This window comes from Anguilla anguilla, chromosome 8 (assembly GCF_013347855.1).
Source record: "Anguilla anguilla isolate fAngAng1 chromosome 8, fAngAng1.pri, whole genome shotgun sequence".
Lineage (NCBI taxonomy): Eukaryota > Metazoa > Chordata > Actinopteri > Anguilliformes > Anguillidae > Anguilla > Anguilla anguilla.
In genome coordinates this window covers 27,281,616-27,299,561 of record NC_049208.1, presented here as the reverse complement: position 1 = coordinate 27,299,561, position 17,946 = coordinate 27,281,616, and the positions used below count along the sequence as shown (strand labels likewise).

At 42.1% G+C, this 17,946-nt stretch overlaps 3 protein-coding genes across 6 annotated transcripts; 2 read left to right on the top strand and 1 right to left on the bottom strand.

Annotated features, from left to right (window-relative positions):
* Window positions 1-497: 497 nt before the first annotated feature.
* On the bottom strand, window positions 498-8,179 carry zgc:91944 (uncharacterized protein LOC436941 homolog). Of its 4 annotated transcripts, XM_035430788.1 has the most exons (12): window positions 8,092-8,179; window positions 7,889-8,008; window positions 7,179-7,259; window positions 4,219-4,618; window positions 3,600-3,685; window positions 3,088-3,198; window positions 2,659-2,784; window positions 2,307-2,460; window positions 1,770-1,852; window positions 1,389-1,484; window positions 1,112-1,206; window positions 498-1,008 (listed from the first exon to the last, which is right to left on the bottom strand). In XM_035430788.1, the coding sequence occupies exons 3-12, from the start codon at window positions 7,255-7,257 to the stop codon at window positions 868-870; spliced, it is 1,371 nt and encodes a 456-aa protein (XP_035286679.1). In that variant the 5' UTR covers window positions 7,258-7,259; window positions 7,889-8,008; window positions 8,092-8,179; the 3' UTR covers window positions 498-867. The 4 variants fall into 4 exon arrangements, with proteins under 4 accessions (XP_035286679.1, XP_035286678.1, XP_035286680.1 ...); XM_035430787.1 differs by having other exon boundaries at window positions 7,179-7,314; window positions 7,889-8,147; XM_035430789.1 differs by having other exon boundaries at window positions 1,112-1,203; window positions 7,889-8,147.
* LOC118234327 (gap junction beta-4 protein-like) lies at window positions 8,167-10,413 on the top strand. The gene has a single exon (XM_035430790.1). The coding sequence runs from the start codon at window positions 8,864-8,866 to the stop codon at window positions 9,659-9,661; it is 798 nt and encodes a 265-aa protein (XP_035286681.1). The 5' UTR covers window positions 8,167-8,863; the 3' UTR covers window positions 9,662-10,413.
* Window positions 10,414-16,333: 5,920 nt separating this feature from the next.
* Window positions 16,334-17,761, top strand: LOC118234570 (gap junction beta-3 protein-like). The gene has a single exon (XM_035431187.1). The coding sequence runs from the start codon at window positions 16,351-16,353 to the stop codon at window positions 17,149-17,151; it is 801 nt and encodes a 266-aa protein (XP_035287078.1). The 5' UTR covers window positions 16,334-16,350; the 3' UTR covers window positions 17,152-17,761.
* Window positions 17,762-17,946: the final 185 nt, after the last annotated feature.

The following is a 17,946-nucleotide window of genomic DNA, read 5'->3' as shown; positions in this document are numbered from 1 at the left end:
TATTGCTTTCTCGTCACAGTGGAAAAGCTCTAAAAATACCCTTTGCGGCCGACTAGCTTTGCCTGCTGACACAATGGTCTTCTCACAGAGATTAAGGTTTTCACAGAATATAATTGGCCTATTAAAATGTCCTCTAAATTAGCTACAGCAGTGAATTTGACATATTAAGCACTTAAGTGACAATGGACTTATGGGTAATAATTTTGATCCAAAAATTCCACGTGGTATACTTACATACATTTTTTTCCGTTTTTGTTTTTTTGTTTACAGTCTCGGAAAACCTGAGAACATGTTAGTGTCCCCATCTATTGTCAACACCCCCCCCTTCCCCCCCAACCCCCCTACCCCACCCCCCCCCCCCGGGAACTCACACAGCACATCATAGCACACTGACCCTGAAGGTGTACCTCACACACATCTCCCTGTCCTGCAGGACCCATTCTCAAGTTACAGCTGAGATAGTCACATGGGCTGCGGCCATTTTTTTGTCTTAACGCTGAAATTCACCAAGCCGTTAAAATGAAAGCAGCGGAAAAAGGTAGAAATAAATGCTTTAGCAGTAGGGAGTGGCCTTCCCTCTACGACACACCCACTTCTAACAGCCTGCTTCCCTCTCCCTTTCAGATGGTCTTTAATAAGACTCATCTTGGAATGCACTATAAAGAGATTAATATTGCCATTAATATTAGCGTAATTACTGGAGATACATACTGTGGCCTCCCTACCACTAGGGGGCAGGGAGGGAGGGGCACCAGAGGAATACCTCGTACCACCCCTGGCCTTGACCTCACCCTCTGAAGCCCTCAGTTCAGGAGCTTTGATTCACCAGCTTTATCCATGTCCTTTCCTGAAGTTCTTGCCCGGGATTCACTCCTCGTCAGCTGCCTCCCTTTTAGATTCTTCTGCTTTTTGAGTCACAAGCTGGTCGCCAGGGCTGGGCAGGCCCGCTACCTCAAGGGCCAGTGAGCCAGCGTCTTCCTCAGTGTCCTTCCTGGAGGACACTTCTTCCTGTGAAAGAGGAAGGAAAATTACCAGAAGACAAAGAGTGGAAAGAAGAATGCCTTGCCTGGATTGCGGTAGGGTAATGCTGCATGGAAATGAAATGACTCACCTGCTCACAGAACTCAGAAACCTCTACTTCCTCTCCATTTGAGTGGCAGCTGGGGCTTGGCACTTCAATTCCATGGCTTTCAAGAATGGCAGCTTCTATGATGAAGGGAAATGTGCTGTCACTTTCCTATAGTAAAACTTACGTTCTAAGTGCTGAATGCAACGCAACTTGTAAATCACTCAGGATAAAGACACAGAGTCCAGTCCAACAGAGGGTGCAGAGACAAAAGCATAAAGCCCCAACATCCATTCATGCTGTTCCATCAGACGCATCTCACCGATGTTGGCCCGCCTCTTCATCTCCTTCCTGCGATTGGCAAACCAGTTGTACACTTTGAGGGCCGTAACTCTCTCAAACTCGGACAGCTTGCATCCTGGGAAATGGAGGAACGACAGGCAGTTGGGTGCCACAATTGGATTTCATCCCTTATTTTAAATTGTCCATTTACTTAGCAGGCACACATTCAGCCTCAAAGGTATTACAGCCATGAAACACACGTGCGCAAAGGGAAATCAGACCATTTGACACAAACGTGTTCAGAGATGAGCTGCCGGACAAAGGGAAATCATATTTGCGACTACAAGCTGAATAGGCCCACTGAGCTGACCCAAATGCCTGTAATGTAATGACCCACGGGGCCAGAAGTCAAGTAACTGACCAGGTTTCTGGATCACAGAGTTACAGGCATTGGCGATTTCCTCTCTCCTTGCTTCATCTGGGTACTGGTTCTCAACGAAGAAACTGAGACACAGAAGTCAGCTGGTCAGATGAAATATAACACTCAAAGAGCCATATCACTTAACCTGAAGCCTACCAGGAGCAACTGTGTAGTGATAAGAGCAGCACTGACATGAACAGCACAGGGGAAGATAATTACCGTCTGATTCACAATGCTTCTCAAAGGACCCATTACCTAATTTAGCTTTTGCAATTCAGCTTTCACAGCAGAAATTTATCTTGGCGATACAGTTACTGGAGACCTACAAGCTGCTCAATATCTTCTGCAATAGAACTACTCTTACTTAAGTTTTCCTTTATTTGTTAGGACGCAGTGCTTATTCAACACGAAGGAGTAGCCTGTTACTTTATATGAGTGGTGTGCAATGAAAGCAAAGCATTTCAAAACACTAATGGACATTTCATTTGTGGCGTGACCACAGTGACTTCATTAATGCAAAGCGTTTGATTGGCTCACCTCTCCATGATGGACTGGCACTCCTTCCTCCAGGTGAAACGGCTCCCCCTGCGCAGCCGCAGAGGTCCGCCCCCCACCCCGTTCGCTGCAGGGCTGCCACTGGACCTCCAATCCGGCTCCTCTTTCACAAGGGAACGCACAGACATGCTGGCACCTGTAGGGGGCAGTAAAAGTTCAAAGCACAAGTACCATATTAGTTATTCAGAGGCATCTCGGGCAGAAAGTGACTGCCACTGTAAAGTTCTGCGTGCAATTAAAAAATTTGCATCCATTCTTTTTTTTTTGTTTTTTGCATTTGCAATGCTATGGCATTTACCCCATTTCAGAGCGTGTGCGTTTCCTGTGCCGTTACCTGGTTGTGTTTGATGGGCAGAGTACCAGGGGAGCAGCTGCATCAGCAGCTCTCTCTGTCTGTTCCAGGGGGTTTCTGTCCTCGTCCTGGGGACCTGCGTTTGCTGGCTTTCGTTCCATCGGAACCCTTGATTTTTTTTGGTGGGCGATCACAAAATCCTAGTCAGTGACCACGGCGTCGTTTTTTCCCTGCGACCAGACTCACGTGACAGGAGAAGTGGCACTTTCTCAACAAGCTGATCGGCCAGAATACGCTTACACTCATATAGCATATAAGGGCAAATTCATTATCACAAACCGTGCTGAAATGCAAACCAACAAACGCGGATTTCTTTGCCATTCGTACGCGCAACGTGGGACGAACCCACAGGCTGAGGGCGCTCCGGGAGAGCTCACCTGCGAGGGGGGCAGGGAAGACCGCGGTGCTCACCTGGGTTGTTGCGCTCCAGCAGGTACCAGCGGTAGAAGGCTCTCCGTTTGGGGTCGCTCATCTCCAGGCCCTGCTGCAGCAGCCATTGGGAGATGTAGCTCTGGCTGATCCCTGGCAAGAGCCACATGGTTGAGGTGAACACCGAGAGGCATGAACAGCCATCCGCCAGTAAGTCAAAGTAGATCAGTGCACATTTTAAATTAGAAATGTGGTGCATTCAATCATGAAAAGTCATTAATCCTGACGTAGTTACGTGAAGGGCCCAGTTGTCACTAAAAATCACATCATTATAAATTCTGCTGGCAAAATAGACAAACAGCTATATAATAATTTTTCTTGAGACAAATTACTATTTATTTATTTTTTAATGAACTTTGTACATTGGGTTTCTTTCCCACATCCTTGTCCAAAATAAAATCTGACTTGAGTTTTGAACAAATGAAGTTAGCTAAAGGTCAGCTTGGCCGTGGTGTTGAATTGAACTCTGTTGGTGTTTAAACTGGTCAGGGTACCTGTCACCTGGCCCACGATGGCCTGCGAGATCCTCCGGTTGTTGAGGAAAGCCTTGATCTCCTCCTTCACCAAGTTACTGTCCCTCCTAGGACCAGAGCAGCGCAAAGCAAGAGCCGCAGGGATATGTGGATCGAGAAAAAGTCATGCTAAATGTAATGTGCTGTATGTGCATATTCCATTTAGATGCCTTTCCTAAATTTCCCGTTCCTTACCAAATCCCTGTCTGCTTTTTCTCCATATAGTCCCTGCTCAGCTGACCCATTTCTGCACTTTATGAGCAGCATGCCTCTATCCAGGAAGGTAACTTAACTTTAAAAATGTGCACACAATCTTCCACGTGAACAGGGAAAACCCTGAATATACACAAACCAAAATGTAATGGCTGAATGAAAATGCTACAGTATATGCTTATAAATTCTACTCTTCCCTAAACAGAATCTTTCTCATCATGCATGTTGAACTGGGTTACAAAACTCAAGAAATCTAAACAGAATGATTCAGGGTTCTGGGCTAACCATACCTCTTCAGATAATGTCAGAGGCAAAAAATAGCATAAGAAAAGTCCCACCCAGTAATCTAACATGCATAATGCCATGGAATCAAACTTTTACAGCTTACCTCATATACTCCTCCACTTTCTCTTCCATGTCCCAGTCCTCCTCAGGTATGTCGTAGCTAAACGACCTCTGACCCCCACTGGTGGGGTACTGGGGTGGGGGGGAAGCCTCGTAGCTGTTGCTTGGTGACGGGGAGGTGTCTATGTTGGGGGTCTGCGTGGTAGTGGAAGTCAGGGAGGAAGAGGAGGAAGACGGGGCGGCCGCGGCAGCGGCGGGAGCGTTGGCGGGCGTGGCGTGGGTGTCGCAGTAGGGCGACCGGTGGTCTGAGTCCAGCCTCTCCAGGGACTCCAGGGCATGGACGATCTGGGGCTTGGTCAGCCCCGACAGACGCAGGCGCTGCAGCAGGTCAATCTGCTCGATGGTGTACCGAGGCTCTACCTCGCAGCATTCCATCCTGGCATCTGAACAAGAGGCCACAAACAAAGCCCGCTGGAGTACTGGCAGCCAAAACGAAAATAACACAGCAGAGCACTCCCCTACTTAGAAATTGGTTGTGCCAATTTTCTACAGTAGATTACTCTCCCGTCACTGTCACTCACGCTGAACTCTCGGTTTACACTATAGCTTAGGTGGCTAGCAATAACAGAGACTTCAGTAATAGCTTGCTAGCTACATATCTACTGTAGCTCACTAGCTTGCTGTACACTTATACAGCTGGTGAAGGGTGTACTGAAGCTAGCTTAGTACCTTTGTAGCTTGCCAGGAACCTATCTGGCAGGCTATGTAGCAGCCACAAAGCATGCTAATAACCAATGTTTGTGTGCTATTCCTGTTAGCTTGCCAGCCAGACATTTGTTCTGGTTATGGTAATTCTGGTTTAGGCTATCATCATCATTTACTACAGACTGATGCTAAAATAGTTGGAAAATGTTTTCACTAAGCCGAGTGATTTATCATTTGACCCCCTAATAAGTATGCTTACATTTTATCCTGCTTGCATACACTGTGCCAGCTGATACACATAATTAGCTGTTTACTAAATAACAAGGGACCCAGAAGTCAGGACTATGCAAATGCTTCACAAGATGATTCATTAAGGATTTTACACACCATAATATATCATTTTTTGCATTAATTATGTTTACAACCCTCACTTCATTGTGTTGCTAGGAAGAATATGGGCACACCTATGAAGAAATTTAAATTCTCACACTTGCTTTTAAAAAAAAAAAAAAAATACTAAAATGCAGTGGGGACCAAAAGTCTAAGGACACTGCCAAGCATTGATTGTTTTCATTATTCATCAAGGGCTACTACAATTATCATACTACGTTTATACTTCTTATTCAAGAACACATTATTTTTAAGTAATACTAAATATACTAAATAAGTCTAAAAAAAGTGTGTGGGTATTTATTGAACATCAAAAATTGTTAGAACTTGGTGAGTCTGCCTTTCGCCTTGATTACCACCTTCACTCTGCTTGGCATTAATTCCACCAGCTTATGCAACACCTCGTCTTCCATTTCATCACAGCACTTTCACAACACACCCATAGATGTTACTTGACATTTAGCCTTTTCCCTCTTCAACTGATCCCATAGATGTTCGAATCGGTTCAGATCCAGTGACTGAGGTGGGAATGTCATCCTGATAAGATCTCCTTATTCTCAATACTGTCAATAAGTAATTGGAGTGTCATAATTTAATTACTCCTCAGTAAATAATGAAAACAACCAGTTCTTGGCAGCGTCCTCATACTTTTGGTCCCCACTATATCAGTTTGAGAATTTACCAATATGGTGAGGTGAGAACAGTGATCAGAGGTGGCCCTGTAAATATGTTGATATTAATAATGTATCAGCTTTTAATTGTGGTATAAGGTCATACCAATATATTGGTCTCATATAGCAGGCACCAGGTGCTTTTTTAAACTTATATTGCTTCAATAAACCAATCACCTGTTGAAGCCAGGACCAATTCTCACATGCTAACATGCATATCAATCTGTTAGGGCCAGGACTAAAAGATGAATTCAACCTGAAGAGAGACCAACTATTCTTGTGCTCCCAAACGTATTACTTTTACAGGACAATATTTTAATCCACAAGGATCCTTGTCCAGCAAACGACTGGGAAGCACAACCAAACAAAACATACCGGGATGCCAGAAAAATAAATGCATATACAACAACTGTATTCATTCACAAGTGGCAGACAGATCCAGAGATTTGGCATAAGTCTGTTCTATAAATAAATAAAAACAGTAAATAAAAACGCACCCTTGCAAAGGACCATCAAAGGCAATTAATCAATCGATCAATAAATCAATCAACCAGCCAATCAATAAATAGTACCTTTTATTTTTTGTTTACCTTAAATGAAAATGCAAGTGAAGACACTGAACTGAAAGCCTACCAAATCGAGATTAAGGCCTGGAAGAATATTTGCCACTTGCATCTTCACTGTCAAGCAAGCGAAGAGAGACCATCTTTATTGAACCACACTTTAAAATATCCACATTTTCACAAGAATCTCTTATGCTTGTGTTTTGGCAAACCTGCAGCAAGGGTGGACCACTGGGCAAACTGCCACAGGACTGCAGCTTTGCAATTATGGGAGAATGAGCTAGAATATAAAATATCACAGTTACGTGTCTAGGACTGCTTGATGCAATTTTACATATACTGGTGAAAACAGCAGTTACGGTGCTCTGGTGGTCACAGGTTAAAATCCCTGGATGGACAAAACACCCAGGCAATTAATAATAATAATAATAATAATAATAATAATAATAATAATAATAATAATAATAATAATACAAAAATAGAGGGATCATTTGAAATAATGTTTACAGCCATAACATCTATAATTAAACATATATATTCATGATAAAATAAATGTCAGTAATAATAATAATCATCAATTGTATTATCAGTGATACTTAACAGTTCCACACAGGCAAAGTGTCCCGCAACAGTTATAGCAATGAACCTCAAAACCGATGACAGCACTTCGTTACCTGACAATTGAGGTGACAGTCGGCCAGTCAGGAGCGGTTCTGTGCGTGGAGCCACAGCCGGAAGGCACCACTGTCGCATGGCTGGTGGAAACCACAGTTACGAGGATAGGACCATAGCCAAGATAGCCTAACTACACTACATTGAAAATATCAAATATGACAAGAAACATCAAACAAGGCTTATAGGTCCCTTTCTTAATAAGTTATGTTTATGTAAATATACTGCTAGATACAGCAACCTAGTTAGTCTCTAAAGTCGTGTTCTATTGTATGATAGCTAGTTAGCCGATTCAGCTGCTTTCAAACTCATTATGCACTCGCACTTTTATTATTAGCTAGCAACATAGTTACCTAGTAAAGTCCAACTACCACTTGGTCCCTTTGAGACTAAGGAGTTTTCTTTCCACAAAGTACTCAGCTAGCTGGAGTCTCTGTTTTCCACCTTTGTATATGGTGCAGGCGTGACATACGAGTTCGCTGTCTAGCTAAACTTGCTAGTTAGCTAGCTCGCTACTGTAGCACTTACTTGCCAGCTACACAATGTGACAATACACAAATTAGCAATCGTGTAGGTTAATTATGTAAGTAGCAAGCAAGCAAAGAGGAACCACAGCAAGCGAATTGCAACTCGGTACAATGTTTGCGGCTGATGAGTAGCAACCTAGCTTCACTGTCTCTATGGGAAAAAGCTAGCAAGGGATTTGTCTTACCTCCCTATGCCGTAGCGGCAGCCGGAGTGATGGATTGTTCGGCAGGCGAGGCAGTCGGGAGTCCTCCCCGGGAATTTTGGCCCACTTGCCTGTGCAATGTTTCACCTCGCGAAGCCGCAGCTGGATATCAACGATTTAAGTTATGTGGCGATCGGACAGCAGTCATTCAAACTAATGAAGGTGATAACAGGGTCACATTGTACCGGGATGCTGCTGCGAAAAGAATCCTGTCTCCGGGACTTCGTTTCTGTCTCTGACCCCTCACCCTCTCCCGTCCCGAGTTGATGCAGGAAGTACTTACTACGCCGGGAGGGAAAATCAAAAAGTTAAAAGCGGAGAAAAGTTTTTACTGGACTAGCTAGCTTGTGAATGTTGCTTTTTTATCATCAGTTCTTACTGAAATAGTAATAATAATTTATCTAGGCTGTAGTTATACAATCTGGCTATGCAGCAAATGCATACAACAGGTCGTTATTCTTGGAAAGATGGAATATCAATAATAAACTATTTTCTACATTAAGGATTGTCATGTGCAAATGAGTAATGGGGTTCTCTATTATCTGCATCGCAAAAATATTTCAATGGTGGGCTTTTCGTGAAATTCATTCACTAAAATAAAATAACCTGGAGTAAAACTTTGCAACCTATGGTAAGAGAAAATGGCGCTGTTCCACTGTGACTGAATATGGTTACTGCCTGTCTGAATTTCATGAATCACTCCATCATTATTGCACACATTCTAGGTGTGATAAGACCTCTCCCTTTCAGAAGGGTGTCACATGCTTCTGTTTACCTATCCCATGCATAGTTAAAGTAAACATTGTTTAGCTGTGCTATCACTCAAGTGCTGCAGAAAAACTTTGAGAGCTTTATTCGGCACTCCCTACCAACTGTGTCTCAGTCAATCAAGTAGGTCTGAACACTTGGTTTAATAGGCTTGGTTTAGTCGCCGGAGTTGGACAGGCTGGCCTCAAGATGAACTGGCTTTTCCTCCAGGGCCTCCTCAGTGGGGTGAACAAGTACTCCACAGCGTTCGGCCGCATCTGGCTCTCAGTGGTCTTTGTCTTCAGGGTCTTGATTTTGGTGGTGGCTGCGGAGAAGGTGTGGGGCGATGAACAGAAGGAATTCTCCTGTAACACGGCCCAGCCGGGCTGCCACAACGTCTGCTATGACCATTTCTTCCCCGTGTCCCTCGCGCGACTGTGGGCCCTGCAGCTCATCTTCGTCACCTGCCCCTCGCTGCTGGTGGTGTTGCACGTGGCCTACCGCAAGGAGCGAGAGCGCAAACACTGCCTGAAGTACGGCGACGGGTGCCCTCGCCTGTACGCCGACGTGGGGAAGAAGCGCGGAGGTCTGTGGTGGACGTACTTCCTGAGCCTGCTCTTCAAGATGGGAGTGGACATGGTCTTTGTCTACCTGGTCTACTACATCTATGAGGCTAATTTTTTCCCCCTGCTAGTCAAGTGCAAAGAGGAGCCCTGCCCCAACGAGGTGGACTGCTTCATCACCCGGCCAACGGAGAAACGCATCTTTGCCACTTTCATGGTGGTCATCAGCCTGATATGCATCCTCCTCACTTTCAGCGAGCTCCTTTACCTGGCCGGCAAGCGCTGCAGGGAGAGCTGCAGGCCCAGGCGGCGCTCCGTTCAGCCGTCTACGGCCTCTTCAGTGCTGGATAAGAAGACTTCCTTCTTGGAGGTCCACCCTCTGAAGCAGCTTGATAATGGTAATAAAGACACCAGTGTTCCCGCGTACAGCGTGGCGGTCTCCTGAGCAGGAGACACTGGTCTTTGGAGATTGTCAGAGGAAATAAGGTTCAAAAAGACTAAAGATGTGGTGGCTACTTTTGTTCCTAATGCCCAACCCCATGCATTGCAAAGCAATTGAAGCAGCAGTTAATATGTTGTATTTTACTGAAAAATTGCTGGAAGAAGAACAGTTACAGTAGGTGTAGCTAATTTTATCCCGAGTGGTTGATAAATTTCTATGTTTCCTGAGAGTGTGTGCAAATATGACAAAAAGTAAAAAGTTATAAATAAACTGAAATGGAAGATTTGTAATCATCATGCCAAAACCTCACATTGAAACCCTGTAACAGAACTTTAAAAGATTTTTTCTTCAAAAGGACGTTTTCTTACAAGTTCTGTGTGCAATTCAGTCCTCTTGACTTCATTTTTGAAAGACTTTGAAATGTAGGGAATGTTACATGTCTTCCTTATCTAGTGTTCCTCATTGTTGTTGATATGTTTATTTTTAAAATCTAAATGTAAAATGCTGTTGAATAATATATCCTTAAGTATAGCACCCTGGAAAATGGCCTTTAGCATCAAATAAAATATCAAAGAAAAACACATATAAAGGAGAGGAATGGCATTCCCTTTTACATGGCTTGTCACATGTCTGAAATGCACAACCAAAAAATAAACTTATATTTGATTTATTTGTTATCCTCATACCTGTTGTAAGAATAATTTGTCTTAAAATGTTTTAAAAAACATTTCTGATCATTTCAATTAAAAGGTTAAATACAGTGGACACTATTAAGGACTGATTGTTTTCATTATTTATCAAGGGGTAATTCAATTATGATACTCAAACTGCATTTCTCATTCAAGAATACATTATTGAGAGCAAGGGAAGCTTATTACGATGGCATTCCCACTCAACCTGAACCCAATCAAACATCTGTGGGAGCAATTGAAGAGGGAAAAGGCCAAACATCAAGTTACATTAAGAGATTCTCTACGGGAACTGCTGAGAAAGTTCTGGGATGAAATGGAAGACGAGGTGTTGCATAAGCTGGTGGAATCAATACCAAGCAAAGTGGAAGTGGTAAACAAGGCGAAAGATGGACACACCAAGTACTAACAATTTTTTACCAATAAATACCGACACACTTTACATTATTTTAAATTTATATATTCTTGAATAAAAAGTATTAAAAAGTATTGCGAAGTATCATAATAATGAAAGTAATCAGTTCCTGGTAGTGTCCTCAAACTTTTGGCCCTTGCAGTATTTCTAAATCTCTGTGGGGAAAAATGGTTATTAAATTAGATAAATTATTTGACTTTAATATGTACATAAATTATACTAGTTAATTTGATTATTCACTACACTCCCCAAATTATAACCTCCTTTCATCCAAGAAGTTCTTCACTGTGCACCAAATAAACATATGATTTTTTTATTTACTATTGTGTGCTTTGTTGTCTTTATATGTGGAATTCAGGGATGATGCATTTAAATAACTCATTTCCTTTAAATCAATCCCAATGTGTAGAAAAATATTGGCATCACAAAGGAAAGAAGCAGGATTTCATTGCTAAACAATAAGTACTACTGGAGGGACTCTGGGATTATTCTGGCTCTCATAGCTGCAATACAAATGTTTTAATTGCATAAAAGCACACAAAGGCATGAAAGTAATTAAGCTACTTATAGTTTATCTTCCTCTTGACTATCTTCTGAGGCCCATAAGCCCAACCCCTAGCAGTGTTGGGAGTCTCTTTTCTGAAAACTTTGAGAACTTTTGATTTGTAAATCCCAATGTGCACTGACAACATTTTCCAGCAGTTCCCTGTCTGCATTTTCTTTTTGAGACAGAGAATAGAACTGACAATTTCATCCAGAAATCACAATGCAAATATGACCGCACCATCGTAAAGGTTACAACTGGCTGTGTCAGTTATGGCTGACCAGAACCTATTGCAGGACTAAATAAAAAATAAGTTTGGTGAATGTCTAAAGACATTTGTGCCGTCACAAAACAGATGCACATACTTCATTCAATTACATTAAATAGCTGTCTGTGGAAGACTGAAGAAAGAAATATTTATTGCCTGGTTACTGTGATAAATCAAATTACTGCATTCTCCTGGGTGGTGTGACTCGGTATGAATTTGTAGAAGCTTCACATTTTTTATAATTTGATGTGCTGCCTCTTGTTAAATTATTTTCCAATGAAAACATTCAATCATTTTATCATCTCCCCTGGAGAGCCACCAGGGTTGTTGGTTTTCATTTTCACCTTAAAATCAGCAGACAATTCAGACCCAGGAAAGTACATGAAGTGAGTTAACTGTAATCAACTGCTTTAATCAGTCTGTTACATGCTGAAAAACAACAAATACCAGCACCCATGTGGCTCTCCAGGGGCAAGTGTGAATACCACTGTTTTAGAGCTGAGAGATTCAATCTGTTCAGTATAATGTATGCCTTATCCCTAATCAAGTAAACGTGCAGGAGCCACATGCACATTGATGTCACTGGTGAGTACTTGCACTGATACAGACTTCTATAGAATCTAGAGGACCACAGCGATATCATAATCTCGAGGTGGGCCACCAAGGGTAGGGTTGGGTGGAGTTCAGGTCACGATGGGTGAGTTTCCTCAAATGTAAACACTTGTGTGTTTACAAATGTGCGATAAAACCTGGAGGTTCCATGAACCATTGAGGCAGTGCCCATAAGATACGCAGACAAGTCATAGGAGCCACAAAGCCCAACCTCAGAACATTGTTCTCCAGCATAACTGTACCAAGGGTTTGAGTCTCCCAAGAAAATAAAGGATTGGCCTCGAGACATTCTGCTATTCAGGTGTGTCAGATACCGCACAAATAGTGGGGGGAGTACAGCGTCACACCACGTCCTCTCACAGGAAACATATACGAGCGAGACAAACGCCCTGGCCTCCACCGATAAAATAAATGCCATCATGATGATCCAGGCACCTTGTCACTATATCCACATAAACCACGTAAATGCCTGCAGTGCTTTGGCAACTCAGTCGCTGAGGTGAAACAGTGAACATGTTTACCCTGGAAGCAGGGCCATTACAATGAGTGTTTTAGTCAGGAAAGTAACAATTCTATTGGTATTAGTACCCTTCTCTTTCTGATTGCATACTATACAACTGCAGGCAGATAAAGTATCTGTGCAGGTTGCATTGGAGGGAAACTTTTAACATCGTCAAACTGTGAGAAAAGAATCAGCACAGAGACCAATATAAAGGGATAGCATAGGAATCTTAAGTTTCTCAGATGTTAAAGACCCTTAGCCACTGGTGTAGGGTGAACCTTTTTGTGAGTCGTCTCTATATCTAAGTCTGGACTGTATCAGTATTGAGCTATAGCCTGGAGTCAGAAACAGAGGAATACAATTGCCAGAATAGGGTAAGCTTCAGTCAGCTATAGGGTTCCTCGGGTCACAACTGACAGCTCCAGCTATTTCTATACCCCTCACTGGCACCTACAGGTACCAGTCGTGATGAATGAGACACGTGCCTCTCCTTCATGTCAATGTAAGCTGCCCTGTTCTATGCTGTGTTGCAGATAGTGCAGGCTGAAAAATTAAATTGCCTTATATGTAGGAGAGTGTTTCAGAGGAGCGCATGCAGTTATGCTGATTGTATGGGCACAGGTGACATCGAGGTGACATGATGTAAGAGAACAATCATTGGTTTCAAATATGAGAAAAGGGTAAAATGAAAGAATGGGATAGAAGGGTCACATAATTCTTGAAAGCAGCGATGCATTATATTTTATATATAAAGAATACATACAGTGGGGACCAAAAGTCTGGGGACACTATGGAGAATAGGTTGTTTCCATTATTTCGCAATTGGAAGTACAATTCTGATAATCTTTTTATATTTTTTATTCAAGAATATATCATTGTTTCAATAATATGTCAAAAAGTGTGTAGTTATTTATTGGAGGTCAAAAATGGTTGGTGCTTGGTGCCTTTTTCCTTGATTGCTGCTTTAATTCTGCTTGGCATGGATTCCACCAAGACCCCATATTCCATTTCATCCTAGTGCTTTCTCAACACTTCCCATGGATCATCTGTTGATGTTATTTGATGTTTTGCCGTTTCCCTCTTCAGCTACTCCCATAGATGTCTGACTAGGTTCAGACTGGTGGGAATGTCATCCTAATAAGCTCCCAGTGTTCTAATACGATAATTTATTCTTGAATAAGAAGTGTAATTGGAGTGTCCTAATTGCATTATTCCTTAATAATGCAAATGGTAAATGGACTGCATTTATATAGCGCTTTTATCCAAAGCGCTTTACAATTGCGGCCTCTCATTCACCCATTCACACACACACTCACACACCAATGGTGAAAGGCTGCCATGCAAGGTACCAATCAGCTCATTGGGAGAAATTAGGGGTTAGGTGTCTTGCTCAGGGACACTTTGACACGCCCAGAGCGGGGGATCGAACCGGCAACCCCCCCGACTGCCAGGTAACCGCTCTTACCTGCTGAGCTATGTCGCCCCTTCATGATAAATAATGAAGACAATTAGTTCTCGATGGTGTCCTCAAATGCTTGGTCCCCACTGTATATAAATTACACACAATTGTGCTCCGTCTGAAATCCCTTATACTATGTGTTCCAAAGTACAGGCTTCCTATGTGTCTGTCAAATTTTGAATCAAAGTTAGCACACAAAACCTGCCAAAAGCTTATTTATTATTAATTTGAAGAACATGTGGTTACTGAAGTCTGGATGATCAAAGAAAGTTATTACATCATAGTTCTTTTTTTTCTTGTGTTGTCTTTATAACGTAGTAGTCTGCTCATATGCTTCTTATATATTTTTTAATGTAATCGTCTAAAAGTGTATTTATTTATAATCACATCACAAGCCCAAAGTTTTTGGATGGGGGGGGTAAGTCTATTATACATTAGTACAACCTAGAACAGTAAAACCAGTACTCCACAGTGAATACTCAGTGTTCATTGTGTGTGTGTGTGTGTGTGTGTGTGTGTGGCCATGTATGCGCACGTGTGTGTGTGTGCTTTATTTTACCACACCTTCAGGCAAAACACAAGAAATCAGTTCATAGGTCTGCGTACAGCCAATGTGTTTCTTTCCTGCACAAAGGTGAGGTAGGCTGATCAGGGTGGACATCAATCAAATGTGATACAGAGGAGCTGTAATAAAGGTGAGTAAGCAGTGAAGTTATATGTGAGAATGAAATTACACTTATTTAAGTATAAATAATTATTAAGATTTACAGTGTTTATGAATGTATTTTGGTGGAAAGTTGTTACTGGTTCATATGAAGAAAACAAAGCTAATCATGACAGTATCTGATTGTGTTCAGTCTAATGTCAGTGGCAGTAAACTGGTGTAATTTCTGAAAATTTTAGATGTGAATGGGTCCTCAGCTTAAGAACCAAGAGGTCTGGCTTTTAGTGCATTTATGTCTTTTAACAGACGTCATTCGTTAACATTGATGTTTTCCCCAAAAATGTTTTGACAGTGAGGCTGCTGGGCTTACTTTAGCTAACTGATGGCTCATAAAAGCATGCAGTTTTATGAATCGCTTGTACACACTTCAGCCATTTTTTCTCTGTGGGACAAGTATTTAATGTTTCTACCAACATTTCCTGAAAAAGAACCAACAAAAGTGTATTGTGGTGTAGGTAATATTATTATACGTATTCCATATTCCTATACTACCTTATACTAATTTTAATATAAAGTGGGTTTTTTCTGAGCACAGCACACTTCAAATATGAATAATGTACTATGTGATTTATTTATTTTAATGAGGTCTTTATTCATTTATGATGCTGCTTTATTCAGGGAATTACTGGGTTTGTGAATATATTCTGCATACAAAAAGTACTTATTTTTGTGTGCAAGATTTCTTTGAACTTTTCACAGAATGGTGATGGTTATCATGTTTTTTTTAGTTTAGATTTATTTGATATAATTGTCTCTTATGATGCAAAATGTTAAATTATAATAATCATAAAATAAAGAACTAACACAATTGTGTGTGTCAAAGCTGAGAACAAGCCTCAGTGCAATTGGAAATGTAGCTTTAGTGTAATAATTTATATTCCTGATTCCATATCAGCAACACAAAGGGTCTGGGCTTCGGCCTTGCCAGAGGTGTGGCTGTTTATTCCTGGCTATTCTCCAGCACTTCCATTTAAAGCCCAGAGTTGTAGAATGTTTTACCGTGGAGCAGACATCACTATTGTTCAGAGATTTTTTATAACCACTTCTCCCATGCTCGTTGCTTATTAACGACAACAGAATTCTCTGCGACATTACGACTTCACCAGATAGGGAAACGCTTCAATTCGAGGGCTTAACTTAAATATATATTTATTTCAAAACTATGTTTTTAAAAGCTAGAGTAGCAGCGATGAGAATAACGACTGAATAATAACGAGGTAGGTCAAGAATGCAGTCACAACTACTAACATTATTCAGAATGTGTTGCCCATAGCCTGCTGTGTTTATTCTTTTATCCTTAGTGTAAACTGTTTGTCTGTTTGTACAACCTTCTAGTGAACCTATTTTTAAAATAAACAGCTAATCATTTGTAATGTACATTGTGTTCCTTCAGGTTCTTGTTTGAGGTGAATCGGTAACAGGGACAGATATTCAAGTGCTTCAGAATTTCACAGAGGAAGTGCACCTCCAACTATCATCATGGATTGGAAGATGTTTCAAAGCCTCCTCAGTGGAGTGAACAAGTACTCCACGGGATTTGGGAGGATCTGGCTGTCCGTGGTGTTTGTGTTCCGGGTGTTGGTGTTCGTGGTCGCTGCCGAGCGCGTGTGGAGCGACGACCTGAAGGACTTTGACTGCAACACAAAGCAGCCCGGCTGCCCCAACGCTTGCTACAACTACTACTTCCCCATCTCACACACCCGACTGTGGGCGCTGCAGCTTATCTTCGTCACCTGTCCCTCCCTGCTGGTGGTGATGCACGTAGCCTACCGAGAAGACCGCGAACGTAAGTACCAGTTGAAGCATCCCGAAGGAGCAAAGCTTTACGACAACACGGGTCAGAAGCACGGAGGCTTGTGGTGGACGTACCTCCTCAGCCTCTTCTTCAAAACGGGCATCGAGGTCACCTTCCTCTACCTGCTTCACCTCATCTACCACAGCTTCTTCCTGCCCCGCCTTGTCAAGTGTGACGTCAGCCCCTGCCCCAATCACGTGGACTGCTACGTTGGACGCCCCACCGAGAAGACAGTCTTCACCTACTTCATGGTGGGGGCCTCGGCCTTCTGCATCGTGCTGAACGTCTGCGAGATCGTCTACCTGATCGGCATGCGCATCTACCACCTGGTTCACAAGGGCAGCAAGAAATTTCCCCGTGACAGGTGCAAGGACGAAGACTGCAGCGAATGCAATGAGCCAGTCACCCACCTGGATTCCAAGCCGGGCTCCCGGCCAGGAGAGGAGATGCCAGCGTTGGCCCCAAACCTCTCCTTCAAATGTTAGGCTCCCCTCATTCTTTCCACAGACTCAAAAACTGCCCTTGTAAATTTTTCAACAGAGCAATTGTTCAATATGATATGTTTTATGTAACTTCCAAGGTTATTGTTTTATCTGTTATCTTAACTGTTTATTGTCTTGATCTACTGCAGTAAAGACTACAAGAGAAAGCCATGTAATAGGAAGTGAAGGTGGACCATCTATTAGACTTTTATATTTAATTTAATAATGATCTAATGACAATGTTTTTTGTTGTTTTCAATTGATCTGACATTGTGAATATGTGTTTTATTTTTCATTTGTATGCATGAGACGTGAAGATAATGGTTTTTATTTTTACAATATGGAGTGTTGGTAGATAAAGGACAATCATTGTATTTGGTCAGAATAAAATGGGTGATGATTCTGACTTTTCAATTTGCCAATTAGATGCTTCATCAAGTTTTACAAATGTAGCCCAATGTATAATACACACTGTCAAAATGCCGACCATGGCTATCATTGAGGTATGGTTAATTATTCTACACTGCCAGAATAAGATGTAGGCCTACTGTATATCGAATATCCACACCTATGTTTGTCAAGATAGGCCTTGTGTTCATTGTTAAAAGCCAAGTGAGTCACGACCAACTAGCTCTAATAAACAAGCTCTGTTTGCGTATCGCCGATGTCTTTTTTTTTTTTTTTTTTTAATAGTATCGCACCATTGGGTGCTTTTATGCTATAGGCCTATAGGCTACATTTCCCAACTTAGAGAGCAGCCATCAAACTGTAGCTCTCACGTACAGAGTGGAATCAAAT

Excerpts from the sequence above, each read along its gene's own strand:
- zgc:91944 (XM_035430788.1), bottom strand. The coding sequence starts at position 7,257 with ATGCGACAGTGGTGCCTTCCGGCTGTGGCTCCACGCACAGAACCGCTC. Across the intron at positions 3,199-3,599 it reads CATCGTGGGCCAGGTGACAG|GGATCAGCCAGAGCTACATC; the intron begins GTACCCTGACCA and ends GGCTCTTGCCAG. Across the intron at positions 1,485-1,769 it reads CTCTGTGATCCAGAAACCTG|GATGCAAGCTGTCCGAGTTT; the intron begins GTCAGTTACTTG and ends TCCATTTCCCAG.
- LOC118234570 (XM_035431187.1), top strand. The coding sequence starts at position 16,351 with ATGGATTGGAAGATGTTTCAAAGCCTCCTCAGTGGAGTGAACAAGTAC.
- LOC118234327 (XM_035430790.1), top strand. The coding sequence starts at position 8,864 with ATGAACTGGCTTTTCCTCCAGGGCCTCCTCAGTGGGGTGAACAAGTAC.